Below are 21,232 nucleotides of genomic sequence, written 5' to 3' on the forward strand. Positions count from 1 at the left end.
GGCTGTTGCGGATTCTGTGTCTTCTTCCCTCTCTCTCTGCCCCTCCCCTGCTCATGCTCTGTCTCTCTCTCTCCAAAATAAAATAAACATAAAAAAAAATTAAGGGGCACCTGGGTGGCTCAGTTGGTTAAGAGTATGACTTCAGCTCAGGTCAAGATCTCACGGTCCATGGGTTCAAGCCCCGTGTCGGGCTCTGTGCTGACAGCTCAGAGCCTGGAGCTTGCCTCAAATTCTGTGTCTCCCTCTCTCTCTCTGCCCCTCCCCCCCTACTCACATTCTGTCTCACAAAAATGAATAAATGTTAAAAAAATTTTTTTAAATTAAAAAAATAGGTATTGATGGAATAAATAAATTCTTCCTCGGGCACCGTGGCTCCAGCTACCTATGCCCTCACATACTTACCAGGCCTTCTTCTCCCGAGACCAGTGCTTCCCTCCTTCACAAGTTCCCCAAAGCACCAACACTTTCCATCAACATTTATTCTTTCATGTAACAAGCATTTTTCAAGTGCCTACTCTGTGATAGGCATTGTCCTAGGCTCTGGGGGATACAGTAGAGAACAAACACTGTTTTTGCCGTTTGGAATGTTCATTCCCCTCCCCTCCATCTATTCTTAACGAACTCCTACCCATCCTTCAAAACCCAACCCCAATGTCCCATTCTTTGGGAAGCCTTTCCCAGACTTCTTCCTCCCCAACCCTGACATAAAACTTCTCTCTCCCTCCACTACACCACTCTCAAAACTTGTGTGACCCATCCAATGACGGGGGACTGGGTTGGGGCTACCTAAGAAGTATGGAGTTGGGGGACAGGGCTCTGAAGGGAGAGGAAAGGACAGAGGTCTCTGCAGGAAGCTCTGTTCATGGGCAGTGAGCCAGGGGCACAGCTGGGCCTCCAATTCCTGCCTCCTTCCTTAGGCTTCTTTTCCAGCTCCTCAGCCAACTGGCTGGAGAGAGGAATGGCGGCCAGGCACACCTTTTTGCATAGAAATGACCAAGGGTCACAAATCCCAGCTGAGCGGCTGCGTGGGGAGCACTCAAGGAGGACGCGTGAGGGGCCGAGATGTGGACGTGGTGCAGATTTGAACATCAGAACGTGGGTAAGCCACACACAAAGTCCAATTTGACTGGGCCATTGGTGTGGGGCTTCTCTAGCACAGGTGGGAGTCAGGGGCGGGGCCCACAGTGGGTATGTGACAGAGGGCCCCACAGCCCCGCCTTTGGAAGTTCCTCCTGTTATCTGACCCAAGTTTGCACACTGCAATTCCATCCCAACTCTGCATCTGTCATTTCAGGTTCCCAGGGACTTAGGTCATTCCTCCTACCACCTCTTGGTCTCTCCTCCACCAAGGGTCTGGCCCCTTACAGGGATCACTGGCCCAGAGAGGCCCAGTAACTCCCCTGGGGCCACACAGCAAGCCTTCTGGCAGAGGGCAGCTGGAGGGCTGGGGGCCGGGTCAGAGTAGCGTAATCTCGCTGGGGGGCAGCGTAAGCCGCTTCTCCCGGGCACTGAGCAGGTTCTCCACGTGCACAGCCACCACTCGACACAGCTCCAGGCCCTGCAGGAGAGACCGTGAGAGTCCATGCACCCGCCGACGCTTCCCCGGCTCTCGCCTCGGGGTGAGGACCAGTGGCTCCCACCTTTGTCCCCACCTCCCCCAGGGTCCCGGGAGGAGTGTGAGGAGCCGGAAGGGAGAATTGTTGGGTTAATAGGCTGGAAGGGGTAAGTAAGCAGGAGATCAAGTGCATCTGGTTTGCTTCTGGCCTTGCCGAGTGTGATCTGTGTGACCTGGGGCCAGTAGGGTCCCAGTTTACCAGGGCTTGCTTGCCTCACAGGTTGTGGTGAGGATTCCGTGAGATTTTATTACATGTAAAGCCTTTAAAAATTAAAAAATCTTACTCTAGTCAATGAGTGGTAAGTTTCTAACTATGCGTTGCCATGGTCAACACGGGCACCCACAGCCTAGAATAAGTGGTGGCCCAGCCTCAGGGCTCCTGGATGGGGTACGGAGTAAGAGGCAGAAGAAAATTAGGGCAAATCCACCCGAGTGTGGTTTTCAGACCCAGGTGGTGGTGGGATCCCCGCAGGGACTTCCGGGGGCAGGGGGCACAGGGGCTGCTCGGAGAGAAGGTAAGCATAAAGGGCAGCACTCACTGAGCTATAACTGTCCTGACAGCTTCTGCATCTTACCCCTTCTAGTCCGCACCGTGTCCCTATGAGGCAGACACTTTTAGACTCCATTCCACCGGCGAGGAAACTGAGGACACGGCCATGAAGCCACTTGCCCCAGACCTCACATCTGGTAGCTGATGGGGACCTGAACCCAGGTAGCAGGAGGCCCAAGGCCACACTCCCAAGTGCTCCGTGCTGACTTCAGCGGTGTCTGCCCCACCCCGGAGGGGCCACCTCTCGTAATGAGATCAGAGTACGTATGATGGGCGTCCTCTGCTCCAGTCAGTCCTCCAGCCAACCCTGCCACCCACGTGCTACGATGCCAGGCCTTACTGGGATTGTTGCACGTTTGACAGGGGTGCAAACTGAAGCTCAAGAAGAAGTGGGGCGGGTGAACCTCAGATCCCTTGAGATTCCTTCAAGGGATAGCCTGTCAGAGGTGGGCCACACGGGGACCTAGGACTGTCGGCTGCACTGCTGCTATACTCAGACATCACCTCCTCTTAGAAGCCCTCGCTGATTACATGCCAGATAGCTCAGCTACACCTTTCTCAGCACTGACCACGGTTTACCGAAGAGATTCTTTGACCTGGGGCTCCATGAGGGTCAGGGCTGAGGGGGTCTCAGTCACTTCGGTATCCCTACAGCCAGTGCAGGGCCTGCTATGTAGAGATGTTCAGTGGTTATGTGTTGAATGAATGTGTCCCCCCAACCTCGAACATGCCAGAGGCAGAGGCAGAAGTGGCAGCAGTGGGGTCTGCAAGGAAGTAGAAAAGCCAAAAAGGCCTCCTCTAACCATCCATCCAACTATCCATTTACTAAGCATTTACTACAGGCTCATTGCTGTGCTATGGACACAACACAGACAAAACAGACCCAGCTCTGGCCTCTTGGGGCTGGCGTTCTGGTGGGGGAGACATAATATGTAAGCAAATAACTGATCTGCAAGCCATAATGAGGTCTACCAAGGTGGAGATAGTGATATATCAGGGAGGAGGCTCAGGAAAGCTTCTGGAAAGAGTGATGTCTGTGCTGAAACTCAAATAAAGGGAAGGAGGGAGGGAGCCCTGTAGCGAACCAGGGAAGAGCATTCGGGTGGAGGGAACAGTGAGTAGAAAGGGTCTGGGGCAGAGAGGGGAGGGCAAGCTTGGCAACAGGGAGCTGGAAGAGGCTATGGCTGTGAGCAGAGGGGAGGGGGTGAGAGCAGAGGCCAGAGAGGTGAGGAGAGGAGGGGACAGGGATGGAAAGGACCTCTAGGGCAGGGCCTGAGTGCCTGGGAAGGTTCCAAGGTAAGGTGGAGAGTCCTGTTGGTCTCCGGGGGGAGAGGACGAGGGGTCAGAGCAGGAGACAGAAAGATGAGGGCTGTCACGGCAGATGTGGTTTTCCTAGGGCCAGAAAGGGTGCCGGAGGGAGGGCTCAGACTCAGCAACATTTAGAGGTCATCCAGGAGAGGGGGCAGCAGAAAAAGGAGCCCAAGAAAGAGCAGAAGGTAGGTCCGCTGTGCTGGGAGCTCAGAGAGGAGGGTTCTGGGATGCAGGCTAGGCCAGAACGTAAGGCCAGGGTGGGTGGTGGGCTTGGCGGGAGTGGGATTGGGGCGCGGCAGGAAGCAGACTGGGGAGCTTGGTCCTGAGTTGCAGGCTCTCCAAGGGGCACAGGGAGCCAGAAGGGCTCTGTTGTGTCCCTCAGAGGCAGGGCTGGGGCGGTGGGAGTTCCTCCCTCTTGCCCTGAGAAGTCAGCCCCTCCAAGGCAGGCCCTCGAGTGGGGGCTGATCCTAGGCCCAGGTCTTGAGGGGGTGTGGGAGGCTGGCAAGGGCAGCTGTGCATAGGCCCTAGCCCTGATCCCACCTGTCCCTCGGCTTCAGTCTTCTCTCTCAATGGGGTGCGAACTCTCACTCCAGGGGTATGAGACTTGGAAAGGAGCCTGTCAGTCATGCTTTTTAAGGAGCAGCCATAATTGCTGCAAATATGGGAAGGTACAGGGCAGGTGGACCTGAGTTTCCTTGTCTATCACACGGGGACTCCCCCTCCCTCCCTTCAATCCCAGACCCCACCATCCATCTTCCAAGCCTCAGTCCACGTGAACTTCCTCAAACTTCCTGTGTCTCTGCCTCTCAACAACCCTCTATGGCTGGCTCTCTAGTGCCCTCAGGAGAATGCCCCAGATTCTTAGCTTTCAAGACCTCCCCTGCCCTGCCCGTGTCTCCCCTGTTCCCCATCAAACTCCTCAATATACTGCGAATAACCTAGGCCCTTCTTTCCCTGCCAAGATGCTTCACTGGGAGACCACCCTAATGACCTGTAGTTCTATGCTCAGTTGGGTTAGATCTGTCCCCAGCACTGGGCTGGACACTCTCTGGGGCATGGCCAGGAACTGACCTACTATAGAGCCAGGCCCAGCGGAGAGCCTGGTGAGTGGAATGAAGGGAGGGGCCGGGTGACAAGGCCTGGGTGCCGGGGCTGGGTCACCTGCTCCAGCTGTAGCTGCATGGTGCGCTGGGCTGTCACATCCCCCAGGGCGATCTCCACATATGGGTAGCTGGAGCTGGCCGTGGGTCGCTGGGTCCGAGTGGACTGGATCTCCTTTAGGGGGAATTTCACCATCAGCTCCTGGAGGGGGAGGGGAGGAGACAGGCTTGTGGGTGGGACAGTCTCACCCCTGCTTGCCTCTCCCCTGAGATCACATCAGCAGGAGGCAAGTCTCGGCTGGAGTAGCAGTTCCCCGGCAACTTGCTGGGTGACCTGGGGCAAGTCGCTTTACCTCTCTGGACTTCAACAAACACTAACAGCGTGCCAGGCACTGTCCTGAATGCTTGGGACCTGAGGGTGAGTAAATGCCAGTGGTGCCCTGACCCTCACATCAAAGCTGCTTCTTAGCACCTCCTCTCTTTGTCTGGAGCTTTCTTTCTGCCCCCAGGAACAAACTCGGAGCACACGCAGGGAAAGCCAGAGCGATGAGAGTTAATGCCTTGATTAATGACAGAGGGTGACACGGCAGGGAGATACCCCAGCTCCCTCGCCCCCAGAACAGAGGGCCTCCTCCAAGGGCGTGTTCCTTCCATGCTATCTCCTAGGCCCCCAGCTCAACTGAGCGCCAGTCCCCACAGGGGCCACTTGCTGCTAACACACTCTTCCAGAAGGTGCATTCCCAAGGGCGTGTTCCATGCTATCTCCTAGGCCCCCAGCTCAACTGAGCGCCAGTCCCCACAGGGGCCACTTGCTGCTAACACACTCTTCCAGAAGGTGCATTCCCAAGGTGTGTGAGGGGTCCCTTCCTGGTCTCATTTCCTCACTCCAGCATCTCTTAGAATCACCTCCAAATAAAGTCCTAACCCCCAGCCCCTCAGAATGTGACTGTGTTTGGAGGCAAGGCCTTTCAAGAGGAAATGAATTTGAAATGGGTGCGGTCAGGGTGGGCTCAATTCAAACCTGACCGGTGTCCTTACGAGAAGAGGAAGACACCAAAGGTGTGCACTCGGAGAAAGGGCCATGTGAGGACACGGGGAGAAGGCGGCCATCTACGGGCCAAGGGAAGAGGACTCAGAGGAAACCACCCCTGTCAGCACCTTGGTCCCCCACTTCGGGCCTCCAGACCAGTGAGAAATGAATGTCTGCTGCTGGAGCCCCCGGTCTGCGGACCTTGGTCACAGCAGCCTGAGCAGATTGTGCGCCGTTGGAGCGTTTTTCACGGTTGACCTTTCACCTTCACCACAGCCCCATGGGGCGGGCACCACTATCCCCATGTTCCAGATGGACAAGTGAGGCTCGTGGTGGGGAAGAGATGTTGCCTGAGGTCACGCAGCCACACAGCTCGCCCGCCCCCCGGAAGGCAGTGCGGCTCAGAGGAGAGGGGGACGAGGGGCAGGGCCAGGCTCAGGCCACTCACATGGGTCTCGGTGCTGAGGAAGTTGAGGCCGTTCTGGTTGACGGCAAGGATGCAGGGGGCCGGCACGGCCACGTTGCTGCAGCTCTGGACGAAGAAGAAGGAGGAGCCGAACATGGGTAAGGCGCTGAGGAGGCCTGGTGTGGGGAGAGGGGGGCGGTCGGTCAGGGCGGCGGCCAGGGCCAGCCTGCAGCCTGAGTTTCCCCCCGGCTGTGTCCAGTGTATGGGTCCTCGCCCCAGGGCTCCCCCCACCTCTCCAGCCGCCCCAGCTGCCCAGGGCCACCCAGAGCCTAGGTAGTGCCTTGATGGCAATTTTAGAAAAGTGTTCTCTCCAGGCAGGCGCTCAGCTTGGCTGGCACCGAAAATGCCTCGGTGCGAAGAAAAAGGTGCCTCCGTCCCCACCCTCCGGGCCCCCTCATCAGTAGAGCACCCCGTGATGATCTCCCCCGGCCCCAGACTCTTACCCAGAAACTGGGCACGGGCCTGGTGGGGGCTGAGCGCCTGCGTCTGCTGCCGGTGCTGACCGACCAGGTTGAGCCAGGCCGAGCCAGCCATGGTGCGGTAGAGCTGGGCCGGGATGTAGTCCTGGACCTCTCGCCTGCACGTGGAGGGAAAAGCGATCCTGAGTGGCCACCACCACGCGTGCTCCGTGCAGGGCCTCAGCCCATCCCCACCTCGGGGCAGGGTTAGGCCAAATGGATGTGATCTTTGCACCCTCCCTGGAAGGCTAAATGCTGGCTGTCTAGTGCTCGCTCAGCATCTTGGGACACAGCAGGCGCTCCATAACCCTGGCTGGTACCACTAGGCTCCCTGTTTGGAGAAGGGGGAACTGAGGTTCTGAGAAGGTCCCCGACTAGTCCTCGGTCACACAGTGACTCGGTGAACTGGGGGGCCGAAGCTTGGACCCAAGGTGCGTCAGTCCTTTGTAGCCCCGATTCCCGAAGAGAAGCCCAGGCCACAGGGGTGAGACGCACAAGGGTGGGGGAAATAGCAGGGTAGGCAGAGCAACCACCAGCAGCTGGTCAGAGATGGGGCAGAGAAGCACTGGGTCCCAGGCTGGACCCCTAGGGCCATCAGACCCCCTACTCCAGTCCCCTCTCTCGGACACACGCTGGCTCTCTCGGGGAAGCCCCCTTTTGCCTCTTGGGGCATCTGAGAAACACCAACAGCAATGCCAGCCCATCCCGGCTGCCCTGGGCTACAGACTGGGGAAAGGTTGGGAGAAAGTCTGGGGAGCCTCCTTCCCCCAAGAGACCCCCGGGGCAACAGCTTTCCTTCTTTATACTGCTCGGGTAAAGGCCTGGCATCTGGACCTGGCCTCCCTAGGTTTGGATTCCAGTTCCCCACGATTTACTGGGTAAGCTTCAGTGAGCCGGTAACCTCTGTGAGCCTCAGTCTTCCCATCTGTAAAGGGGGAAAATACAGTGTAGTCGGGAAGATTACCTGAGGTAACGCAGGCAGAGTGCCTTCCAAAAAGGAAAACTCAGGGAGATTTTTGTTTTCCAGGACTGGGGTTATAGCTTTATGTGCTCCCTTGGCCTTTTGCTTAAAATTATAATAAAAAAAGAGCTTTACATATTGAGCACTTACTGTATTACGAGCTCCTGGACATATACCGTACCTACGTCACCTTTACTATTATTCATCCCAGGGGTTCTCGAGGTGTGGCTGAGGGTCTGGGAGGTCAAAGCCACCTGCCTAATAATGCTAAGACATTATTTGGCCTTTTCCTCTCCCGTTCTCTCACAAATGTGCAGGGGAATTTGCCAGAGGCCACATGACATGTGAGATCCCTGCAGACTGAGTGCAAAAGCACATCTGAGAATCCAACGGCCTTCCGTTAAGCCAGCTGGTAAAGTGATCTGCAAAATGTAAAACTGTGCCACTCTTCTCACTGAATTCTTTTTGGAAAATACAGCTTTTTATAAGTTGTTTGCATTAACGCGTAATATGAATTTACACTACTTGAGTTATCCTCACTTCTCACGTTATCACAACATACAATTATTTATGTTCGAGCATAATACATTAGACTTATTTTTCAAATAAGAAATCAATATTTAAATAAATCAATTTCAACTTTGACGCAGGTAAGTATATTGATACCGCAACCCACGTACATGAAAGCTCTTTGGGGTCCTATTTTTAAGGGAGTAAAAATATTCTGAGACCAAAAGTCTTAGGATGACTGATTCATCACCTCTTTGGGGACGTCGGCTTAAAGGCTGCCTGACGCCCCAGAATTTATTTAAGGAACCTCCTGTTGTCAGGGGTTGGGGTTGCTGTTGCAGGTGACACTGAGGTGAACGCTTCTGTGGCCACAGGGTGCGTGTATCTCAAAAGCTTTTTGATCATCCCGTTTTCTCTGAGCTATGAATACCAGCCAGAAGCAACCTATTGTGGAAGGAGGCCGAGTCCCAGCTCACGCTGCGAGGCTGAAGATTTCAGCCCCAGACCCAGGCCAGCCGCTCCTTCCCAGCCAGCTTCCCAGACACTGGTGCAAGAGTAGGGCCCAGGGCCTGAGGGATGGTGGGGGGCTGTGGGGGGAGGAGGCTGACAGGTGGGCAGGTGCTCACACGCTGGGCAGGTACGAGTGGTCCTTGGCCCGGTGCTGCAGCAAAGCCAGCTTGGACACTTGCTGCAACTGTTGGTCGCTGGGCCGGCTGGCCGGCACGCTGCTGAAGAGGCCCTTCAGGTAGTCGGGCAGGACCTGTGGGGGAGAATTCCACAAGGGCCTGCAGGCAGGTATGCGCTCCTGCCTTCGTGAGGGGAAGGTGGGACACGTGCAAGTTTAATAGTTCCAGTCCCACTGGCTTCGGGGCTGGGGCAGCCTGCCCCCTCCCCTGGGCTTTGGGGAATAGGCACGTGAGGGTGAGCTGTGGGGGCCATGGCATCGAAGTCCCTGTGGGAGTCCCCACAGTGGCCAGGAAAGAGTGTCGTGGACACTCTTGAATGCGTGCAGCATTCAGGAATGGCCAGGGGTCCGGGGTTTCTGAAAACTGGGCGCGTACCAGTTGTGCATGCTGGGGAGCACCGCGAGACCCCAATACACTAGATCTGGGGCAGGACTAGAGGATCTGCATCCTCCCAAGTTCCCAAGGGATGCTGCTGGCCCGTAGGCGGCAGCTTCACTAACCCCGTGCCCGGCTGCACAGGGCTGGTCGTCAACAGCCACAGCATGAGGCCATGAAGGCTGAGTGGCAGTATTCTGTACCTGGAATAGCGGAAGCTTTGGCACCAGCTCGACAAAAACGTGAGGCCTCTGTCCGATCCCTCCCACCAATGTGAGCACAGGAGGGGAGAACCCAGGTTTTGTAAACTCCATGGTCCTGACTTACCTGAATCTCAAAAGGGAATAACACGAAGACAAAAATAACAATGCCAGCAAGAGCTGGTCAGGCGTTTAGACAAGGGACAGATCGTGCATTCAGAGGAGGAAGTCAGGAGGAAAGGGGAAGTCAGAGCCGCCTCGTGGAAGAGGTGCTGTTTGGGGCGGCCCTAGCAGCGAGGACTTAGGTGAGCACAAATGCAGGAATCACAGGGCAGATGGAGCGATGGCGGGTGGAAAGGCCCACGAATTAGGTAGTGAGGGCTACATGGTCAGACCGCACCGCAGAGTCCATGCAAGGGAGCCTGGGCATCAGGGCTAGAAATGGGGCTGGAAACATGAAGGCACCAGATGCCAAGTCTGTGCAGTCTGACTTCACACGGGGGCGCCTGGAAGGTTCCAGAGCAGCAGAGTGGACCACACGCGCTGACCTGGTTGTAGTGCATGGTCACATATAGCTCATTCTCGAACTTGAGTGGCTGATCCCAGAGCACACGCCGGAACCAGAGCATGTAGCCACCGTCCACCTGCTCCATCTCCGAGGCCACGTCCAGGATGTAGGCACAGCGGCTGAGCGGGCACACGTGCTGGCCTGTGGAGAGCCGGGGGCGGGTGGACAGCCTATGTGCAGACCCCCGGCGAGGCCGTGGCCCCACTCCAGGACACGGAGTCCTCCCTAAAGCAGAGTGTGTTTGTGGAACAGGGTGCCCAGTGTTTGTGGAACGTCGATGACCAGGGACGGGAATAACTCCAGCCAAAGCTGCAGCCCACCTGGGTCTTGGAAAGTGCCCTGGGTTCTGCTCAAAGGAAGCCTGGCCCCCTCCCAGAGGACACTGGGGACAAGGAGAAGCACAACGGACTTCAGGTCATGAGACCAATGGGTGCCTTTCTCCAGAACTCCTTCAGGAGAGACCTCTCGCCGGGTTCCTGGAACGGGCGGAGGGTGGGGAGGACTGGGGCCTGCCGGTGAGGGGATCTGAGTCTGTGAGGGACGTTTCAGTTTTTCCTTCTTGCGTTGACATTTCTGCTCCCCATCCCGTATCTTCAGTAACATCGTACTGAAGAAGGGACGTGTCATGACGATAAAGGCCAGACTCTTGAGGCCAATCTGCTGGGGTTTAAATCCCAACTGTGTGTGGGGCACCTGGGTGGCTCAGTCGGTTGAGCGTCCGACTTCGGCTCAGGTCACAATCTCACAGTTCATGAGTTCAAGCTCCGTGTGGGGCTCTGTGCTGACGGCTCGGAGCCTGGACCCTGCTTCAGATTCTGTGTCTCCCTTTCTCTCTGCCTCTCCCCTGCTCACACTCTCTCTCTTTCAAATTAAAAAAAAAAAAAAAAAGGAAAAAAAAATAGGATATAAGCTCCCTGAGGGCAGGGCACACATGCTCCCGGCTGAACAGGCCCGAAAGGGCAGAGGCAGGAGTCAGGGAGGGCACAGTCCTCCATGAACTTCGGGTCTGGTAGGCAAGACAAACGTACAGAGCTGGAGGTGCTTGGCGCACAGGAAATTTCTTACACAAGGCAGCAAGGGCTTCCTGGAGGAAGTGGCATCTGACCTGGGCCTTACAAGGCCGGGCCCAGTGTGCTCAGTCCTCCTGACGGCTCACCTCGGTTGGTGACAACGAAGATGACGTACTCGCTGAAGGCCTCGGGGCGAGTCAGAGCCATCTCAGCACAGATTTCTTCTACCACGTCCAGGGCCACCTGCAGGGAGGAAGGTGAGGCTGTGCCAGCCAAGCTGATCTCTGTCCTCCTAGTCCACCCAGGCCCCGGGAGCCCAAGCACAGAGTTCCTCAGGCCCTCTGCAGGGACACAAAGGATCCTCTGAGGACTGCCAACCAGCCTCATGCAGGGAAGGAGCACCGTTTTTGGAGTCTGAGAGACTCAGTGTTCAAATTCTGCCTCTGCAGTACGACTCTGAGCCAGGTCCACCCCAGAGGCTGAGGTGCCCCGACCCCTCCAGCACCTGCCTGCCAGAAACATTCCCTCACTTACGGTGCATGTTTTAATTTTGAGGTGGCGTTCAAGGCCTCCGGGGAGAAGAAAGAGCTGCCGCTTGGAACTGCGGCCCGCCTGGGACAAAGAGAAGGGAGGAGATGAGAGAGGCTAGGACTTGGGACCTGGGCCAGCAATTGTCCCCTGCCATGTTAGTTCCTGAGCCAAGGGGCTCTGGACAGGCTTGTGCAGGAACACTTGTGCACCTGGACCTGATAGGGCCTGACGGCACATCTCTGAGCAGTGAGTGCACACGGGGTCTCTGGACAGGGCTCATGTCTCACACTCATCCTGATGTGCCCCCACCCCCCACCCCCCACTCCACGCTCACCAGCATGGCCCGAAGCTCCATGCTGCTGGGGAGCTCCACGCGGCCACCGAAGCGCAAGGTTTTCTGCACGTTCTGCTCACAGGCCTTGGCAATCCCTACAGAAACAGGGAGTCAAGGCCTTGCCCGGGGTAGGCAGCGGGGCAAAGAGGCTCTTCTGGCCACCAGCCATGAGCCCACTGGCTTCTCTCCACAGCCTATGGGGCATTTACTCTCCTGTTTGGTAGCTGAGGAAGCAGCTCAGGGAGGGACGGTGATTCGCCCAAGGTTGGAGCTGGAGAGCTGGTTGAGGTTAAGAGCTGCATTCGAACCCACAGCTCACGTGGTTAAAGCCTTTTGGCTAGCCCACAGTCCCCTTGGCTGCCTAGGAGCCTTGGAAATAGCCGTCACCTGCAGCTGTTGACTGGCGGGGTATGTCCCCAACAGGCTGCGTGGCTATGGTAATGTGGTTGTGCCCCTGCCAGCTGAGACCCCCTTGCCAACCGCCCTTCCTCACGCAAGGGTCCAGGGCAGAAGATTCCACCAAGTTTCTCTGTTTCTCTGTATTAAATGTGCCCTCACCCTGCTCTGGGGAGGTCGAGGCAAGAGTTCTAGGGCACATTCTGCTGTCTTCATGGGTCTGGGAGCCCTGCCTCATGGAGCTGGGTCTATTCATCTTACACTGTGGGAATGTTAACCAAATCAAAGAGGATGATTCATGGAGTGCCTGGGTGGCTCTTTCAGGTAAGTGTCCGACTCTTGGTTTTGGCTCAGGTCGTGATCTCATGGGATTCATGGGATCGAGCTACACATAGGGCTCTGTGCTGACAGCACGGAGACTGCTTAGGATTCTTTCTCTCTCTCTTTCTCTCTCTCTCTGTGCCCCTCCCTTGCTTGTGTGCACGCTCTCAAAATAAATAAACTGAAAAAAAAAAAAAAGAGAGAAGGATTCAGAGGCAGACAAATTGAGGTTTCCTATCTTCTTCATGACTGCCATGAGGATCACAGAGCCCTAAACGTTTTTAAGGGGAAATCCAGGGGTTGCTTCGGAAACAAGGGTGGGGGTAAGGCCGAGGACCGGCCCCTTCCCTCCATACTTTTAGAGTAGAGAGGCTGAGACCCTGCCACCAGCTGGGCCTCACCCCTGCCCAGACCCACCCAAGACCCTTGTTGATTTGCAATGGCCAGAGAAGCAGGGCCTCAGCCCATACTCCAGGCCCTGCCGCCTCCTTCCTTCTCCCACATGCCACACATTCCCACCTCTAGGCCTTTGCTCCTGCCACTCAGTCCACCTAGAAATCCCTTCCATGTGCTCACTACCCAGGGCCACACCTCCTCCAGGAAGTCTTCCCTGACATGCCACTCTCTGCGTTAGATCGGATAACCCATCACATCAGCCCCTGTGGGACCCCTGCAAATGTTTGGGGACAGAATTAATACTAGTAAACATGTGCATGTGAGGGACCAAGCCCTCTGCGTTTCCGCCCGCGGCTGGCTTCCCAGCCAATCCCCATGAAGACAGGCCCCTCACCCTGGAAGGGCAGGCCCGGAGTCCGGCTCACATCTTGGAGGAAGCGAACAAGGTGTGGCTGGAGGACCTCGGAGCAGCTGTGGTAGGCAGCCACGATATACAGCAGCCTCCAGCCTCGCTGGCAGCTGTCCCTGCAGGAACACACACACAGGGACACACTGCGGGTGGCCACAGCCCTGGAGGGCCATGCCAGGAGTCTCCAGGACGGGGCTGGAGTTCTTTGGCTCTCGGGCAGCTCCTGTCTTGTGAGGATGCTCCTCCTTGGCCAGTGAGAGGAGGGCGGGTGGGCCCCAAAGCCATGCAGGAGGTACGATCTGCTCGGGAAGCCAGGGTGGGAGATAGGGAGAGTAGGAGATGAGGCCCTTGACGTGACATGCCGGACATGCACGCACACACACACACACACACACACACACACACACCCCACGAGGATTCCCCGGTAGAATCCCTCTGTGGAGGCTCCTGGGTGAAGGTCCTTGAAGGAGGGCAAGGGGGTGCCTGCTGGGACTGTGCGGAGTAGTGGTAGGGGAGGCCTGGGCATGTGAAGGGACAGGGGGATGTGCTGAGTGCTTCCAGAATTCCTGGGGGGATAGAGAGCAAGTGGGGGAGGTAGAGTAGACGGGGACAGGAGGATGGATCTGGCGGTAACAAGAACATCACACACTGGGCACTTGCTGGGTGCTCATCCCGCAAGACACAGTAATTCACCTTCACACTGCCCTGGATGTGAGGCTTTCATCTGTGGGGACCTGCTGGTGTCTGGGGACGGCATTTGGGCTCCTTTAAGAAAACACTCACGCCTCCCTAGGTCACTGTGGTTGGGGGATGGGCATGGGAGCCAGGTCTGACCAACTAGAACCCTGCAGTCCGCTGGCCTCGATGATGTTTGGTTTAGGGATGGTTATCTGGTCCAGGTCTGGCCAATTAAGGGTTCGGTCTTCCTTTGGATATGGTGATTGGTTTAGGGACAAATATTTGGCCCAGTACTAGCCAGTCAAATCTCTGTGTCCTCCAGCCATTGTGGTTGACTCAGGGATGGCCAGGGGACCAAGTAAGCCAATAAGACTGGATTGGGTCATTTTTGCTACAAATATTGGGTCAATCTTGCTTTCCCTAGGATTACTGAGCTGGAAAATGTGTCTCCAGAGCTGGTATCTTACCAGCATATTGGAGATACTACTTAAGAACGCTATCAACACAGAGAGAAGCAGATCCAGAATATAGAGAAAGATGCTTCCTAATGACACTTGGATCCAGCTATGCCTGAATCCACGTTTGGACTTTTTAGTCACCTGAACTCTTTTGCTTAAACCAGCTTGAACTGGGCTTCTGTCGCGTGCAACCAGGAACCTGGACATACACATTACTGCTGCCGTTTTATAAAAGAGGAAACTGAAGCTCAGAGGACAACGGCTTGTCCCAGACCCGGCAATTCCAAGTACATGTACTCTGCCTACTGAGTGAAGGAGAGAATGAGGGGGGAGAATCAGGAGGGAAGGCCTGGGGAGGTGAGAGGCTGAACTGGCCCCTCCTAGAGCAAGGACACAGAGTGGGGACAAGAGGGCAGAGGTAAAGGCCCAGCTCACTCACTGCTTGGTGCTGGTGTTGTCTGTGATCTGCTTCACAACCTGGCAGTAACACTCGTCCCGCATGACTTCATGGTCCCCACACAGCTGAAGGAGGGCAGGCCAGGTCACATGCCGAGGCCACGCCAAGGCCCACACCACACACACCAGGCACACGAGAACAGGGTGAGCACCTGGAGAGAAGCCTGGGGTCCCTTCCCCAGCCCCCACCCCACCTGTAGGATGTACTCCTCTCTGGGCTTGCCATCCCCGTGTCCTGCAACTTTGGTTGACAGATGGGGAAACTGAGCCACACAGCAGGAAAGGAAGCATCTGACAAAATCGGCTGGACTGACCTTCAGGAGGGTGTAAAGCACGTCCAGTTCGCTCTGGCCCTTCAGCGGGGCATCGCCCATGAACCTCATCACAGCTGTAGGAAAGACCTGTCCCACTCAGGCCACCAGACACCCAGCTGCCCACTCACCCCAGGGCATCCCAAGGTTGGGTCTGTCCCTGGGAGGCCATGGCCAAAGGCAGCTGGGAGGCTCCTCTTCCCTTAAAGGGTCCCCAGGTCTGAGTTGAGGAGAGGGGAAGACTCTGAGGGCCACAGAAGTGGGATGAGCAGGGTCACACAGTGCTGGATCCCCCCTGACCCAAGGCCCCGGCCAAAGTCCCAACCCCACACCTAGGAACATGTCGGTGGCCATCTTGTTGAGGCTGCTGTCGCTGAGCTCGATGAGAGATTCCTGGAGCGGGGTCTGTGGGGGGAGGGAGGGTCCGTGTCATGATGGCGGACGGACAAGTCAGAAAGAGGAGGGCCACACGAGACAGGAGAGTCCCCCTCACAAAAAAGGAGACAGGTTTGACAGTGGGACGGATGCTGCTCCTGGGAGGAATCCAGGCCCTTGGGCTGCTGAGGGCTGGGAGGGGTCCCACTGAGGACAAGACTGTTTGCCCGAGGGGCCTGGGAGGGGGCTCTGGCGTCATCATGTTACAGATGGGGAAACAGGCCTGGGGCTGGACACCTTGGTGAAGCAAAGCATGTCTTCCAAGGTTCTAGACTCCCGACCCTCCTTGGATTTCAGCCTGAGGCCATCCCTGCAACAGGAAACAGGTGCTACTGACAAGTCTTGTCTCCGAGCCTTTGGCTACATCCTTTTCCCACACAGAATGTTCTTGACCCAATGTCAGTCAACCGGGCACGAAGGCTCCCATGGCTCCCAGAAGCGGAGGCCGCAGGCGGACCTCACATCGGGGTGGTTTCTCATCCCCCCGCCAGAAGTGGGGTCTCCCCGCCTTGGATGGCTGGGAGAAGCCCCAGAAAGACCCTCCCCTCCTCAGAGTGAGGATAAGGGGTGGGGCCGCCACTCACTGGGGTCTCCTCTGAGGGTCTCGGAAATACTTCTGGGCAAACTCAAGCATCGTGTACGGTGGGAGAGTCAGGCCGTCCTCTGCACGGTCAGGGGAGCCAGCCCTGACTAGGGGACCCTGCGGGAGGGCCAGAGCTAAGAGGGCCTGCCCTGTCACACCCGGTCACACCTGGTCACACTCAAGGATGACTCTGGCCAGACCCTCTCAGGCTGCCCCCCACCCCACCTGATCTGGCCCCACCGCCATTCACTTGTCCTGGCACCCTCTGCCTAGTCACACCCACCACATGTCCAGCTGACCCCCTGCCCCCCAGCCCTGCCACATCTGCCCCCACCCCCACCATACACATCCCATCCCGGGGTTGGCCTCCCCAACTGCTTAGTCCTAGCTGACCCTGCCCCTCACTTCTTAGTTTTACCTCACTCCACCCCTCACTGGTTCCATTCCACAAGGCTGACCCTGCCCCATTTGGCTGGCCCCACCCCCTCCCAGGTCGACCACCTGCTGGCCCCCAGGCTGGTCCTGCCCCACGGGCCTCATCACAACCCTTCTGCTGACCCCCACCATCCTTACCCCATTTGGCCACACCTCCAACCACCTCTGGTCAGATGCCACGGGTCACACATCTGGCTAGCCCTACCAAGTTCGCCCTGTCCCGGCCAGGACGACCTTGCTCCGGTCCACCTCCACAGTCGGGCTGACTACCACCCACCCACCTCCGCTGTCTCAGCCCCATCACCTGGCCCTGCCGGTCTCACCTCCCTCCTGCGGCCCACCTCCCGTGCGGCAGCCGTGGAGGCCACCGCAGCGGCCACCGCAGCAGCACGGCCCCGGCCAGGCTCGGCTGGCAACTGCAGGAAGTCAGGGGCGGCCGCAGGCTGCACCAGCTCAGAAGGGAAGCGGCCCACACGCCCGTGGATGGTCCCAAACCTCCAGCCTGGGGGGGGGGGGGGGAGAGGTAAAGGGTCTGAGACAAACAGGAGGGTCTCGTCTTGGGACTCAGGGGACCCTCTAGGTATACTCGAGAACCTTCTTGACCCTGCCTCAGTGCTCTGTGAGGGAGGCATGTCACGGAGCCTATCTGCAGACGAGGAAACAGGGGAAGGGAAGACATTCCCTCAGCGGGAGATGGAGCAGAAAACACGGTGCTTGTAGACTCCCAGGCAGAGAGAGAGAGAGACCTGGGCCACATACGTGGGAACACGAATACTCATGGAGACCCCACATCCAGATATGGAGGCAGAGAGCTGGGCTAGGTGGCCACCAGGAGGACCTGGCTGGCCAGAGCAGGCACCCGAGGAGACCTGGCCGGGCCAGACCCCCCTGGGGCACCGAGAACCCCCCACGGAGCATCTGCAGTGTGAGTGCATGAAACCGGGGCAGACTGTTTAGCTTTTCCAGGTTTGGGAGCATTGGAGACCGGACCGGGGGGATCGGGGATATCCACCAAAGTCAGGGCCTCTGCGCCGCAGCTCCTCCAAGTACACGACCTTCTTGCGGACCACGCATCCGGCACTGTAGCCTGGGGGTGAAGTCTGTATCAGCACCTGGAGGGAGGCCCCCTTGCCCAGCCTCCCCCTCCCGTACCTGCTCTGTCCCACGGCCCTGACCCATTCGAGGTGGCTCCAGGGGCTGCAGATGAATGATGTCGCCCTTGTGGAAGGCCAGCAGGGCCGGGTCCTCGGGCAGGAAGTTCCTCACTGCGACCACGTAGTCTGAGTCCTGCGTCAGCCAGGGGCAGGGTGAGGGGCTGCAGTCCCATCGCCCTCCTCCCAGAAGCCTGGGGCCACTCCCCTGCTCCTCTCCTCCATAGGTATTCCTTCCTGATTCATCAGGGAAGGGAACATGCCCCAGGTGAGAGAGGAAAGGGCCATGTAAAGCACTGGAGACCTGAATCAGATGAACCCAGGCACCAGAGTCCACGCACAGGGCTTACCCATTCCATCCCTCACCTGAGCTTCCCCACTGGGGCCAGGGACCCAGCACCCGAGGAGGGGGGCATCTGTAGGGCGATCCTGACCTTCTTCAGCTCCAGGATGAAGTCATCCACCAGGGTCTTGACCTGGTGGGCTCGGGCTGAGAAGAGGATGACCTTCTCGCTGGCCAAGTTGAACTCCAGCATGTTCTGGGAGGGGATGGTCACAAACAGGATATCCGCAAAGCTGGAGAACGGGAAAGTGGCATGAAGCCAGGGCTCCCTGGCCAGAGGTGCCCTCCTCGCCACCCATCCTTCTCATTCTGCCCTGTACCATTCCCAAAGCCCAGCCCCGCCTCAGCCCCCCTGCCCCTGCCACCGGGGGACCTGAGAACTTGCCCAGCCTCCCCTCCCCATCCTGCCTGTGGCTCCAGCTCACTTCTCATCACCCTTTGAACTGACACTCCAGCCCTCACTACCCTTTGCCTTTCTCTCTTTTTTTTTGTTTTTGCCTCTTGATCCAACCCCCCTGGTTTTGCCCACACACGTATCTCTTTCACCCACTGACCAAGTTCTCTGCATCTTTCACGCGACCGATGAACAAGGCTCTACTCCTGTCCTTGTGTGACAGAGAACAAAAGGGGCTGCTGGCAGGGGAGGGGGCCCAAGGACTCAGTGAGGTCTTATGTCAGAACACCCTTCCCTTCCCGGCTGCACTAAAATTTGGCTGTTCACAACACAGACACCGTTCGCTGCACAGTGAGCTCTGTGAGGGCAGGGCTGAGGTGTGGTCTGAAAGGCAGGAGAGGGTAGTAATGGGCTCCCAGCTCATCCGCTTCCTGGCTGACCTGAGAGCAACTTTTCTCACTGAGCCTCGGTTTCCCCATCTCTAAAATGGGCTTGCTTATAGGGCTTGGCACAGAGCCTGGCACATCACAGGCACTCGGTAACTGGCTGGGAAAGAGTCAGTGAGGAAATGCTAATGCCAGTCCCCTAACCCCGTCTCCAGCTGACCCCATTCTCGCCTGCCTGCCTCCCGGTCACCTGTACGTGCGCAGAACCTGCAGCTGCCCACCAGCCTCCCGGCTGCCCTTGACCATCCGCAGGAGCTTGATGCCCGTGTGGGACACAGCTAGGATCTGCACGCCAGTGCCCACGCTGCCCTGGGGTGGGGATAAGGGACATGTGAGAGTCTCCTAGCCTCAACCCTGAAGCCTCTGGGTGAGCAGGGGCTGGCAGGGGGCTCGCACCGTGGCTGGGAAGAGGCGGGAGAAGTAGACCTCCCAGCTGTCGCGTGCGGTGCTGACCACGGCCCGCTTCACACTCTCTGTTGCCAGCGGCCGCTGCGTGTCCAGCTGGTTCTGGGCTGAGGGATGCCAGGTCAGGTCAGGGATGGGTCTCTCCCCTCCCCCGCCAGCCCACATTGCAGGGAGGAAGGCTGACACCCAGCAAGAACGTATTGGAAAAGTGGGTCCTCACTGGCTACACTGGGAAACTAAGATCCACGGACAGACAGGATGACCAGGGCCACACGCTGTGTTAGGCAAAACTGAACTCAGAGTGGCAGCCTGGCCATGGAAGAGGCCAGGGGTGTCTGGGAGGCAAATGGGGCTGGGTTCGTCCTCTGGAAAGGGCCGGCTTGGCTTTGGCTGGCTGTGCCAGCAACGTCCCTTCCCTCCCCCTGTGGTACCAAACAGGGCCTTCATCTTGAGCCTCTCGTCCTCGGAGATGCGCACGCAGGCCTCGGACAGCGTGTCGTGGACGATCTGTGGGAAGGGGCCAAATGCGGGGAGCTCGTGGGACCCCCCTCACCCCAGCTGGGAACTCAGGCTGGACGGTTCCAGGGTGAGTGGGAAGGTAGAGGGTCCTATTGGTAGAGCAGTGGGGTCATCTGTGTGAATCAGATCTCATTTACTAAGGACCCTCCCCTTTCTCCTCTTTTCCACAACCAGTGCTGCCCTTCCTAGGCCTCAGTCTCCTCATCCACATGGTAGGGCTCGGATTCGACTTCTGAGTCCCATCTAACACAGACAATCCGTGTGTCTGGTTAAATCGAACCGTGGGCTTGCTGACCTTGTCCATGAGGGTGGGAAATTCACCAGAACAACCCCCCATCCTCACTGTGGTCAAGGACCCCAAATCTAAGAGTACAAAAGTGAAATCGGCAGACGGCTAGTCTATGTACCCATTGCCCTGATGAGTACACCGAGCCAGAAAGGGAAGAGAAGTCCTCACCTGCCGGAACAAGAGGTCTAGCTGCACAGGGTGGCTGTAGCTGTCCTTGGGGTAAAACACCTGCGGGACCGGGGCTCCCGTGAGGCCCTCTGGATAGTCCCCTCACTGTGCCTCACACTCGGCCCCACCCCCAGCCAGATACCGCTGGCTCCATACCGCCAGGGCCCCTAGCTCTGACTCTGCCCTCTGGCTCAGACCAGGCTCCTGTGCCCCCACTCCCGCCCCTCCTCCCCGCTCTCTGCTAGGGAGGGGGCCCTGCCCCCATCAGCCCCTGCTTCGGCTCCACCCTGGCCAGGTACCTCTTTGCGCAAGAAGATCCGCCAGGGGGCATCCTGGTAGCCGTAGTAGTTGGGGTTGACTAGGCGGTGCAGACGCGTCTGCAGGGGTTCCTCGGGGGGCTCCAGTGACCGCGAAGGCACCACTGGGGAGCACAGTGAGTGGGACAGGCATGAGTGAGAGAGGCAGGGCTGATGAGGAAGGGGACAAAGGGGCGACCTCCTGTCGGGGAAGGGGCGGGGGCTGGGTGCTCTCCCACACCCCAGGCTGCACACATACCAATCCTGAGGGCACACCTGTACAATCCTACCACTCAACCCTGGCTCAGTCCTTCATTTGACACATACATGCGACACCCTCGTATATGCAGCAGGTCTGTGCTAAAGGCTGGGGGTACCACGGTGAACATTATAGACAAAGAGCCCGCCCTTGTGTTTAAAGTCTCGTGATAGGTGTAGGTAGAACAGACAATTAAGAAACAACAAAGCTCTCAATTCTAGGAGCTGGGCTGGAAATAAATGTGGGCTAGCTGGGAAAGAGTCTAGGGGCTGGTCTGTGAGGGTCCTTTGGTCTCGGTGATCTGGCGTACCTCTCTGAGAAGACACTGAGCCAAGACTTGAATGATGAGAAGGCATGCAACGATCTTTTGAGGAAGAGC

The 21,232-nt window shown here is 57.5% G+C and overlaps 1 protein-coding gene across 1 annotated transcript in view; it reads right to left on the reverse strand.

The window, feature by feature from the left end:
* Positions 1-528: 528 nt before the first annotated feature.
* MYO15A (myosin XVA) overlaps positions 529-21,232 on the reverse strand; it is a 51,758-nt gene continuing 31,054 nt past the window's right edge. Inside the window, exons 42-65 of the mRNA XM_047832689.1 lie at positions 20,598-20,719; positions 20,299-20,358; positions 19,754-19,829; positions 19,314-19,429; positions 19,108-19,226; positions 18,169-18,310; positions 17,759-17,870; positions 17,596-17,670; positions 16,907-17,085; positions 16,150-16,265; positions 15,803-15,875; positions 15,463-15,535; positions 15,134-15,207; positions 14,803-14,885; positions 13,213-13,343; positions 11,706-11,800; positions 11,375-11,452; positions 10,987-11,083; positions 9,811-9,971; positions 8,628-8,761; positions 6,516-6,649; positions 6,055-6,188; positions 4,638-4,778; positions 529-1,558 (exon numbers count right to left, since the gene is read on the reverse strand). Coding sequence (XP_047688645.1) covers positions 1,457-1,558; positions 4,638-4,778; positions 6,055-6,188; positions 6,516-6,649; positions 8,628-8,761; positions 9,811-9,971; positions 10,987-11,083; positions 11,375-11,452; positions 11,706-11,800; positions 13,213-13,343; positions 14,803-14,885; positions 15,134-15,207; positions 15,463-15,535; positions 15,803-15,875; positions 16,150-16,265; positions 16,907-17,085; positions 17,596-17,670; positions 17,759-17,870; positions 18,169-18,310; positions 19,108-19,226; positions 19,314-19,429; positions 19,754-19,829; positions 20,299-20,358; positions 20,598-20,719 — 2,627 coding nt within the window. The 3' untranslated portion in view covers positions 529-1,456. The remainder of the gene's footprint in view (positions 1,559-4,637; positions 4,779-6,054; positions 6,189-6,515; positions 6,650-8,627; positions 8,762-9,810; positions 9,972-10,986; positions 11,084-11,374; positions 11,453-11,705; positions 11,801-13,212; positions 13,344-14,802; positions 14,886-15,133; positions 15,208-15,462; positions 15,536-15,802; positions 15,876-16,149; positions 16,266-16,906; positions 17,086-17,595; positions 17,671-17,758; positions 17,871-18,168; positions 18,311-19,107; positions 19,227-19,313; positions 19,430-19,753; positions 19,830-20,298; positions 20,359-20,597; positions 20,720-21,232) is intronic.

This window comes from Prionailurus viverrinus, chromosome E1 (assembly GCF_022837055.1).
Source record: "Prionailurus viverrinus isolate Anna chromosome E1, UM_Priviv_1.0, whole genome shotgun sequence".
Taxonomy (NCBI): domain Eukaryota; kingdom Metazoa; phylum Chordata; class Mammalia; order Carnivora; family Felidae; genus Prionailurus; species Prionailurus viverrinus.